This window comes from Gossypium arboreum, chromosome 12, assembly GCF_025698485.1.
Source record: "Gossypium arboreum isolate Shixiya-1 chromosome 12, ASM2569848v2, whole genome shotgun sequence".
NCBI lineage: Eukaryota > Viridiplantae > Streptophyta > Magnoliopsida > Malvales > Malvaceae > Gossypium > Gossypium arboreum.
Window position 1 is genome coordinate 12,417,868 of NC_069081.1, and position 11,448 is coordinate 12,429,315.

An 11,448-nucleotide genomic window follows, 5' to 3' on the forward strand; every position below is an offset into this window, starting at 1 on the left:
AAATAGACAGAAAAATAATGTAAAAGAAAAAAATTCAAAATATTTTTTGATGATATAACATTTAGATGTAAAATGTGTACCCAAAACATAGTTGAGGTAAAAATGTTTTAAAATTAACTTAGTTTGACTAACAGTTAACCTAATATGGAAAAAAAATAGTTTAGGTTCTCGTTGTTTAAAAAAAATATTAAGCACCAAAATGTAAAAAAGTTGTATAATTGAAGTAGTGAATTAAACCGGTAAATAATAAGAGAGAATTGGGTTGTCCTTAACCGTCATCAGCAATACCATAAGCATACTCTGAACTCTCTGGCTGCCCAACGTGCAGCTTTTTATGATTTCATATACATATACACATCTCACATTTAAAAACCATTGTCTCTACCCTTCACATCCATTTATTACACCGTAGTTTTACATTAAAGCAGTACAGATCAATTATTATGATTTTATTTGCAATTTTACATAAAAAAAAGGAATAAATCATTATGGATATATGAATGAATAAAATAAGAAGCAGTTAAGGAAAAGCGAAAAGCAACATAAACAAAGTCTAATAATCCTAGTGCTTTTGGGTAGTTTTATGATACTTTTCTTTGATCCATTGAAGCCCCGAAGAGGTTCCTTGTTTGACCTTCTTCATCCCAGTTGAAGCCACAGCTTTGGTCTTCTCAAGCCCATCCCCGACCTTCTGCTTGTACTTGGCTGTTGCCCCACCGCTGCTGCTTTTCTTCTTGTTTGCAGCACCGTTGGAAGCCGCTGGATCGCTGTAGTCCCATTGGTCTGCCCATGATGATCCATTACCGTACGAGTTGTTCCCTTCCATTTGCTCTTTTTTTTTCTTTCTTTATTGACAGATTAAAAGGGGGGGGGTCGGTTTTCAGCTGAGAGTTCTAAGAATAATTTATAGATTGAATTTAGGGCTAGTATTGGGAATTATTTTGTTGATCAATGTTAGGGAATACGGAGGAAGCAGTGCTTTGAATTTGATGAGAACTCAAGTCTGTATTTTATAGGCGTTAATCCAACAAAGAAAACTGGGCTGTATCCAGGAATGGGACCCAGCTGATTAATCAATTTGTATTATTATATTATCTATAACCGAAATGCCAAAAATAACCTCCTTTTTTATTTAATGCTTTCTTAGTAACTAGGTTTTGTAAATTAAAATAGGACGATTTTTTTATTTTCTAAGCAAATGTTTTATTTATTTTATTTTTAAAATATAATTATTTATTACATTAATTGTGCAAAATTTTAACTTCACAAGTGATTAAGATTTTGTCATGTGACAAAAATAAAATAAAAAATAAAACATACGATAAAATTTTAATTCCATTTTGAAGATAAAAATTTTCATAACTTATTACAAATTATTTTTTTAAATACAACTTAAGAATACATGACAAAAATTCAACTCTACTTATAATTTTTTTTTATAAAAGTTATTATCTAAACTTTTCTTGCCTTTTATCTTAATTTTTATTATCATTGATAGTACAGAGGATAAAGGGTATTTAAAAAGAAAAAGCAGGAAGAGTAGTATAGTCAAACGCATAAAGTTGAATAAATTAAGAAAAAAAAAGAGAAGCGCGTAGTTATTTTGGGGTTCTGGAATTATCCAAAAAATAGGGTGGATTAATTTGACCGTGATCTCTTACGCTACACGGTAACGCAGGATGTATGGAAAGTTCTGTTTAAGAAGCTTCCGCAATCGTCATTGCGTATGCCTTCGCCTTTTGATTTTATTTACATCTTCAAACTATAAAACATATTATATATTCTCATCCAACTACTCTTACACTGCCACCTTTATATTCGTTGGACTGTTCTAAGTCAGAATTCAGGTACTTTCTAGAAAACATGCTATTTCAACACTGCTACCACAAACGCTGTCGTTGTTCGGTCATCTGCCACCAGCTTCATTTTGAACTGATACCAATAATAACATTCCCAAAACCAAAAACATGTCACTCTAATAACCATTGCACATTCTAAATCCAATTTTAAAAATAAAAATAATTATTAAATTATTTAAAATGTTATATTTTAATTATTTATTAAAATTAAAAATAATCTATATATTATTTAAAAATTTATTTAATTATTGACTTATTAAATCTTTAATGAATGACCGATGTAACCGTTAAATCAATATTTATATAATATAATATGATATAATATTATCTATGTAATTTTATTTGACTTAAAAAAATAGTTTGGGTGTTTTTTTATTGTTTAATGAATTAACTTAATCTAAATTACTATATTTTAGGTTTGTTTAACAATGTTCTTAATAATTTTATTAACATTAGAGAAAAAGTTAGGATTTAATAATTTAGTAACTTAAATAAAACTTTTAAAGATAACTGATCAAACTATAAATTTATTAATAGTTTAATAACTTTAAATGTAGTTTATCTTACAAGAAACTACACAATCTTAAATATATATTTTTAATAAATCATAAGAGAAAGATAAAACTCTAACAAGAATACAACTAGCATAACTCTAAAGTAAGCTACACTTGAAATTGTAAGCATTCTAACTATCTTACTAACACACGAAATTATAGTAAATCCCAAATATTAAGCATTGAAAAGGGGAATAAAATTCTCCTAAACCCATTATATGCCCCTCCACTATAATCATGACATGTGGAAAATAAATTGGTGAAAAATCGAATGGGAGTTTATGGTTAAGTTAATAAATTTAACTTCCAATTAACTTTTTCCTATTCTCAAAAAAGAAAAGAATCTTATGACAATAATTATTTATAAGGGTTTTTACTTATATAATATAAAAATAAATTTAATAACTAAAATATAGTATACCTATAAGATTATTTATTAAAATGGTATAGTTTTTATTGGTGCCGCCTGTCAAATTGGAGTTACCGGATTGCAATAGGCAGCACTGGATTGAAATATAATGATCTAAAGTATTTAGGGACCTGTGATGCAATTTTTCCATTTTAGTATGGCTGCTAAAAAGAAAGGGAAAAGGTGCCGCCACAAACTTTAAATAGGGCTAATTGCCTTTTAAGCCCTCCTTATTTATTATTTTTATTTTATTCCCCTTCAACTCACTATATTGTATTTAAACAAACTCTTAATCTATTTTTGTTATTAAATAAGCCCTTAACTTATGGTTTTCTCATAAAACCCATTTATTTTATATTAAATTAAATATATATTTTGAATTTCAAGCTTTTATCTTAATTTTTGTTGATGCAATAAAAATTATATACAACTTTAACATCAACATAAAACTAAAAAGTAATAAAAAATTGAAAGAGTAGTTAAGAATATCATGTATATAAACACTCTCAAGAAATTTAAAATTTTTATTTTTATTTAATAAATTATTCTCATCAAATTCACACCAAAGATAATATGTGAATTAGTTTATGTTTTTTAAATAGCTTTACTTTGGATAAAATATATTTACTTTAATATTAAAATATAGGACTTTTATAAGTAAAAACCATAAGTTAAAGGCTTGTTTAACTACAAAAATGGGTTAAGGGTTTGTTTAAACACATTATAGTGAGTTGAAGAGGAATAAAAAGAAAATAATAAATAAGGAGGGCTTAAAAGGCAATTAGTTCTATTTAAAGTTTGGTGTCGCCACTCTATTAGGCGGCACCCTTTCCCTTCCTTTTCAACAGCTATACTAAAATGGAAAAATTGCATCACAGGTCCCTAAATACTTTAGACCATTACATTTCAGTCCAGTGCCGCCTATTGCAGTCCGGTGATGCCAATCTGACAGGCGGCACCAATAAAAACTATACTATTTTGGTAAATAATCTTATAGGCATACTAATTTAGTTATTAATTTTATTTTTTGTATTATTTAGGTAAAAAATCCTATTTATAACAAAAATCACATTAGCAGTAAAATATTAATGAAGAAGAGTATCAATAAAAAAACCTATTGCCCATGATTTAAAAAATCGATACTTAGCTGACAAATAAAACAATCAATAAAAACAATGCTTCATTAAGGGTTATCTCCATTCAAAAAATTAAAAATTAATAAGTGTTTGGGTATAATGGTAAGATATATTTTATTTTTAAGGAAAGACCAAGTTCGAATTTTAGAGATAATATTATTTGAAGAAATAATTATAAACTCCAAATATGAACAGTAAAACAGATATGAAGGCTCGTTTGCTTTACTGAAAATGACTTCCGGAAAATGATTTCTGGAAAATAATTTACTTTTCTGGAAAAGCTAATATTTTCTGGTGTTTGGAGGAATCTGTGTAAAATATTTTTAGTTGTTTGGTAGATTTCTTTAAAATATTTCATAAAACTTGTTTTCAATTAAACAAACATACATTTGAGAATTTCTTTTTTTCATTGTTTAATTGAATTTATTTTTATCTATAATTTTATATTTTACATTGTTTTTACATATATTAAAAATATTATGTTAAATTCGATTCATTACAACGTCATTTTTTAATTACATGACTACTAAGTGAGTATTTTTTATTTAAAAATGTGACATCAACAAAATTGACAAAAAATTAACGATGTCAACAATTGGACTTGATTTTCAAGTTTGAAAAGCAAAGGGACTAAATTCTTGAAAATAAAAGTACAAAGACTAAATTACAAATCTGTAAAGTGTATATAGACTTATGACATATTTTAACCTTTATACTACAAAACATTTATTATTTTTTTGAAATTATTTCAGATTGGGCTTGTATTAATAAGATAAAACAAACTACAAAGCATAAGAGTACAGATCTATTAACCTAAGAAAGTGGCCCAAGATTGCAAGAGGCCCAAAATAAAATAAATAATACTTTAAATAAACGGCTCAGAAGATTTCAGATGGCCAAAAACTAAACAAAATATCTAGATATTACTATAGAATAATCTAGAACGACATTTAATGCGCCGAACCAGTGCCCAATCAGAATTTGCTGAAATCTATCATCCCATCTTTCCATCATTGCACTGCCTAGTTGACGATTTCAATCTTCAGAAAGCTCTTCCTTCCAAAAACATTTCATTTTCCTTTTTGTTTTGAAGCTTTCTCTCTTTCTTTCTTCATCTCCGAAAACTTTCCTAGTCTGGTTCACACACCCAATCGAACCTTTTTTGTTTTTCAGCGTACTCTGGGACCTCCATTTCTAGGTATATTTCCTCTATTCTTTTTAGAGTTTCTGTTGCAAGAAGATGTGCAAGAGTATTTGTAGATCTCGGTGTATGTTTGAATCTGATATTCTTGGAACTATTTATCTTCTGTTGGATGTCATATATATATGCCACTACCAATGATCGATCTTGACCCTTTGTGTTGCATTTCTTTATTATTGCGAGGGAATCTCCTTTGAAGATGATTGACTGCCATCCCTTTTCGACTCCTATTTTAACTGCTTTCCAACAGGCTATTCTTCAGTAGCAAATGCAGAAGTTATGCCATTATGGATCTTTGAGCAGGATAAAAGAACTTTTCCTTCTGCATCTCTAACCACAATACCTGAAGTCGAATGATTTTGACTCCCGTTGTATGCACTATCGAAGTTAATCTTGATGAACTCATAAGGTGGGTGTCTCTATCTTCTGTTTTTTGTTATTTTTACTGATTTTCTTTTTTCAAAACCAGTAAGTTCAGTAATGTAGTTACTGATAATGTTTGCAATTTTCTTTTCATTACTAACTCTTTTCTCATGTATTCTTTTGTTTTGATCTCCCCATATAGCCCAAAGTGCACAGCAGAAAAGGCGACATTGACAAGGGGTGAACTGCTCAAACACCCAGGTAAGCCACTGTACAAAGTCCATGTTTTGAATCATTAAAATATTCTGAAGTGATAATGCTATCCATACTTCCACTGTAATAGGACATTCTCGGAATAAATGGTTCATTGTTTCAGCTCTTTCTCCACATCAAGGGCAGCTTGTGTTGGTTGCTAACTTCATGTACTGTATATTTACCTTTGTTGGCAAATAATTCCATGAGAGTCTCCTTATTGTAATCTAGGCTCTAAAATTTTTTGTAAAATTTCCTGTAGATGGTTTGTAAAGCGTAAGTTCTAGGATTTTCATCAGAACTCTGTAATAGTTTATAGGCACTTCGGACCAAAAATTCACCTAATGATTCTTCCCCTAGATGAGGAAGTCTTCGTGAGGTGTTCGTGCCAAGGGGATCCGAAGGATTCGTCCAGCGTCTTCTTCTGTGAAGGTATTATTTAACAGCTCCCTCTTCTAAAAATCTATTATTGCTGTCAATAAACTCATTTACTTTAAAATCACGCATAGAATTGATCGCTGTAGATAATATAAAATTAACTGCATCTAGAATCCAAGCATTATCATTAATGGATATATTAGTACCCGGACCAACCCTCCAACATAGCCCTTTTGCCAATATAGCTTTAGCTGCCCAAATACTTTTCCACACATAAGAGCAAGAATTTCCCAAACAGGAATTTAAAAAATGGTCATTTAGAAAATATTTGGGTTTAAATACTTGTGTAACGGGAGCATTCTGGTTATTAATAATCCTCCATCCTTGTTTAGCTAATAAGGAAATATTAAATTGAGCCATATTTCTAAAACCCATACCCCCTTCTCTTTAGGGCTGCACATAACTTTCCATTGGCACCAGTGAATTCCTTTCCTTCGTTTACCTTTCTGCCACCAGAATCTAGCAAAAATATTTCCAAACTCCCTACATAGTGATATTGGTAGAAGAAAATATGACATAGCATAAGTTGGTATTGCTTAAAGTACAGATTTTATGAAAATCTCTTTTCCCCCTTGAGATAGCAGTCGTGTACTCTATTTTTCAATCCTCTACTTAACCCTATCCTTTCGGTTCTGGAAAGATTCCTTCTTTGGTCTTCCTACCACATTAGAGAGTCCTAAATATTTTTCCATATTGTTCGAGCGCCTCACTCCCATTTCATTAGAGATGTATTCTCTATCCCCTTTTGCTGTATTAGAACTAACTAAAATCGTGGATTTATTAAAATTCATGCATTGGCCAGAGCAAATCTCATATTCCATCAAAATATCTTTTAAAATCTTTGCTCATTTCTCTATAACTTCACCAAACAAAATACAATCATCTGCGAACAATAAATGTGAAATCGTCGGTCTTCTTTTGCTAGTCTTAACTCCTTTTATTGAACCCTCTTTTGTTGTCAGCCTGATCAAAGATGAAAGTCCCTCGCTACAAATCAGAAAAAGAAAATGATTAAGTGGGTCACCTTGTCGGAGTCCTCTAGTAGGTTTGAAAACATTTCCTCTACTTCCATTGATGGTTACTACATAAGAGACTGTAGAAATACATCTCAAAACTAGTGACACCCATTCCTCTGTAAATCCCATACGAAGCATTACCTCTTTTAAAAATGCCCATTTAACTCTTATCATAAGCTTTATTCATGTCTAACTTCACTGCCATGAATCCCTTTTTCCCTGTTCATTTTTGGCGTAACGTATGTAGAATTTCGTAAGCTATCAGCACATTGTTAGATATTAGCCTTCCTGGAAAGAACGCACTTTGAACACTGACAATACATCTTCCAATAAAATCTTTAAGACGTTTAGCAATTGTTTTGGCTACAATTTTGTATATAACTATGCATAGGCTAATAGGTCTAAAATTAACAAAGACTTGTGGGATTGGAGATTTTTGGGATAAGCACTATCTTAGTTAGGTTTAAAGATTCAAAATCCTTACTGTCATTCAAAACTCCCAAGAAAAAAGTTTTGACATCTTTACCCATAATATGCCAGAATTTTTGAAAAAATAATGCTGGGAAGCCATCATAGCCTGGTGCTTTAGTAGATATCATTCCTTTCATTGCAAAGTAGATCTCTTCTACCATATATTTTGCCAATAGAGCAATGTTGATATCCAAAGAAATGCTATTATCAATGCCTGTTAAAAGATGAGATAAATTACCTACTCCATTAGACGAAAATAGATTTTGGAAATACTTTGTAGCAGTCTCATTTATTTCTAATTCCTCAAAAATTTCCTTTCCATCGTCTGTGTCCAGCCTGTTTATTGTGTTGATTCATTCTGAATTGAGGCATATTTGTGAAAAAAGGCCTTATTCTTGTCCCCTAGCTGAAGCCAATTGGCCCATGCTCTTTGTTCCCAATACATTTCATCTCTATCTATCTCCATATTAAGTTGAATTCTCGTATCAATTATCTGTGCCATTATGCCATCATCTCTTTCCTTCTCTATTAAATTTTCTTAGTCCTTTGTGAGCTTTTGCTTCAACCCTTCTTGTCCCTTCTTTACTGATTTTGCCCATCTCGTCAACCTGACTTGTTGTCTTTCAATTTTTTCAAAAATCGATTCGCTTGATGACTCCTATGATATCTTTATCTCCTCTTCAATCGATTCCTCCACGGTCCATCATACCTCAAACTTAAATATTGGGTTCCCCTTGAAATTGTTACCATTAGTTGTGCTGATAAAAAGGGGGCAATGATCTGAAAGCGAAGACATTAAATGATGTATATTTCCTCTTGGAATGAGTTTCATCCATTTTTCATTTGCAACACCCCTATCCAATTTTTCTCTAGTATTTGTTTCTAGTAGATTCCCCCTCTCCTATGTATACCATACTCTCGTATAGCCCACATCTATAAGTTGCCATTCTTTTAGAACCTAACGGAATGATGCCATTCTTTTCTCCTCCCTCGGCTGGCCTCATCTTTTTTCAAAAGAATACATTATTTCATTAAAATTCCCACTCACTAGCCAAGGATAATCCTGTTCCTGGCCCAAAGTTCTTAGTAAATTCCATGAGGCAGTTTTATTTTTTATATAAGGTGACACATAAAACCTTGTGAATCTCTATTCTTCACTAACATCTTCTTCTTTGATCAACACATCAATATGACTATTTGAGAAAGTTTTTAAATTGAACTGGATTTCTTCCTTCCATGCCAGGCAGATCCCACCACGAGTACCTTCTTCTCCTACATCAAAACCATTCATAAAATTACACCTCCTCTTAATTTCTTCCATTTTTCATTCATTAACTTAGTCTCCATGAAGAAGACCATTTGGGGGTTATATTGCTTCAGCAAAAACTGAAGCCTTCGCACTGCCCGTGGAATTCCCTAATCCACGGACATTCCAGCATATAATTTTCATTTTGTCCGGTCGGCTTGCCTCTTGGCAGCCGTCGATCTATTTTGGTTGGGGTTTTCTATCAACAAATTTGTTTCAGCCTTACTTATTAAATCCTGTCCATCATATCTCATCCTTTTTGCTGCAACTTCCCAGATCTCTTCTATGCCGTAATCATCTTCAAACTCTGCCGATTTTCTTTTCTTTAGTTTTCTCTCTGCACCATAATATTTCATCTCTTTCGTTGATTCAATTCTTTTCCAACTGGATTTCCTGATTGGTTTTAGTATATCTTCATCTGTATTATTCCTCTCAATCTCTTTTTCAACTATTTCCCCTTCTTTTTGTATCTTTATCATTTTTTCTGCTGCTATCAACCGAGAATCATCTTGTACTTCTTGAGTCATATAATTGCTCTTTTCACTTTGTGGGTGTGTTTCTTGATTTTTCTCGATACTTCCTATATAAGAACATTGTGGTTGTAGCTTTTTTGATAGAGCAGTAAACTTTAAACTCTCCCTTCCAAGCAAATTTAATTTTACTTTTAACGCCAAAGAGAAAGGTGGATCTTCTCTAATTTTGTTTTTTTTTTTCTGCAGGTTTTATTACTGTACATTCTTAGAGACTATGCCCAATTCTTCCACAACCAAAACGAAATTTCAGTAATTTTTCATACTTGAAAGGAATCCAAGATCAATTTTGATTATCTATTGAGACAAATATATCCCTACGAAGGGGTTTCTGCATAGCTAATTTTATTCTAAGGCGACAAGACTCACCATTAATTTCAGATCTGATAACGTCTCCAAAAGTAACCCCTATAGCATGTGAGAGATCTTTTTTGTCAAATTCTAGTAAGCACAACCCAATCTTGATCCAAAACGGGGTTGAAGTAAGTCTGATTTGATTTCTTTCCATCGGTTTAGTCAATTGATCTAAGATAACCAAGTTTTTCCTGAATAACCATGGCTAGCCTTCTATAACAGCTTCTAAATCTTCCTCAGATTCAAACACAATCAAAAAAAGGTTTTTCCCTAACAACTGGATCCCAAATTTTTTCTTTGTTTTCCAAATACTCTTCATATGTGCCCTGAAGCTGTCTGGATTATAGGATTTCCCTGTCCAAATAGTGCAGATTAGAGTTGGCTTGTCGTTTGGTTCCACCATCGAGCTTTTGATTGATAGTTGAATAAGTTCCTCCGCCAATAGAGAGACCTTGTCTCCCCCAAACCTGTCGTTGCCACCACTTTCCATCATCCCAAGCTACAGCAGCCACTGTTTTCGCTAGGATACCAAGGAGAGCACTCTTGGCTACTGGGGTTTTTAATTAATTGTAAATATTTATTATTAATATATTTATAATTGTAATAAATATTTATTATTAAAATATTAACATTAAATATTTTTGAATAATCTCATTATTCAATTATTCAACCATTTCATTTTACCAAGTTCAATGTTGTGAATAATATTATTTAAAATTATTATTTTTAAAATTTATTATTAAAATAAAATTGAAATATTAAATAATTTATTAAAATAATAAATTATATTTATTATATTAATAATTTATTATATGACTAAATATAAATAATTAAATATGTATATTTAATAATATTGAAAAATATTATATTTTAAATATTTTTAAAAATAAAAATAAAATTTATTTTCAATATAATAATATTTTTATATAAAAATAAAATTAACTATAGATGGGTTTTTTTCGAAAAATGACTTATGTTTTTTAAAATGGCAAGTCATTTTAAAGGAAAAATAGCTTATTTTACCTTAATCTGGAAGTCATTTTCTGCTGATCAAATGCAAAAAATATTTTCCGTAAAACCTTTACATGTAAACAACCCGAAATTGAAAAAAAAAATCAAGAGCCAAAAGTTGTTCCGTAAGAACTTTTTTTTCATTCCTTTTACTTTCTTTCATTATTCGCCTATCAACTTCAGTGAATTGTTGTATATTGAAGTTGTAATTTTATGAGTCAATTTGAAATATTGTTTAATTTAATAAATTCATATGATACTTTTATGTTGTGCTTATTGTTTTACATTATCATTTTAATTTATTTATTGGATATGGATGAAAATATACATGCAACGATTTAAAGTCACAGAAGATTAGAATTCGGAGAAGATGCTCTACCAATTGAACCAATGAACAAACACATTTTAGAGCAAGATAAGTGTTCAAATGTGTTTTATACTTACGCTAATTTTTCTATTTCAGTTCATATTATCCGAAGGAAATGTTTTAAAAATTGGCACGGAATTTACTACGGAACTAGATGTTTATGATTTTTACAACAACTATG

General features: G+C 30.8%; 1 protein-coding gene and 1 long non-coding RNA gene across 9 annotated transcripts; one reads left to right on the forward strand and one right to left on the reverse strand.

The window, feature by feature from the left end:
- Positions 1–364: 364 nt before the first annotated feature.
- Positions 365–1,005, reverse strand: LOC108483557 (uncharacterized). Its single transcript, XM_017787018.2, has one exon. It carries the CDS (start codon positions 824–826, stop codon positions 563–565), a length of 264 nt encoding a protein of 87 aa, XP_017642507.1. The 5' UTR covers positions 827–1,005; the 3' UTR covers positions 365–562.
- A 3,881-nt stretch (positions 1,006–4,886) lies between these two features.
- LOC108452386 (uncharacterized) lies at positions 4,887–9,831 on the forward strand. Of its 8 annotated transcripts, none has more exons than XR_001866384.2 (5): positions 4,887–5,156; positions 5,343–5,568; positions 5,725–5,783; positions 5,866–6,206; positions 9,725–9,831. It is a non-coding gene; the product is annotated as an uncharacterized LOC108452386 (long non-coding RNA). The 8 variants fall into 8 exon arrangements; XR_001866386.2 differs by having other exon boundaries at positions 5,359–5,568; XR_001866388.2 differs by having other exon boundaries at positions 4,888–5,156; positions 5,410–5,568.
- Positions 9,832–11,448: the final 1,617 nt, after the last annotated feature.

Excerpts from the sequence above, each read along its gene's own strand:
- LOC108483557 (XM_017787018.2), bottom strand. The coding sequence starts at position 826 with ATGGAAGGGAACAACTCGTACGGTAATGGATCATCATGGGCAGACCAA.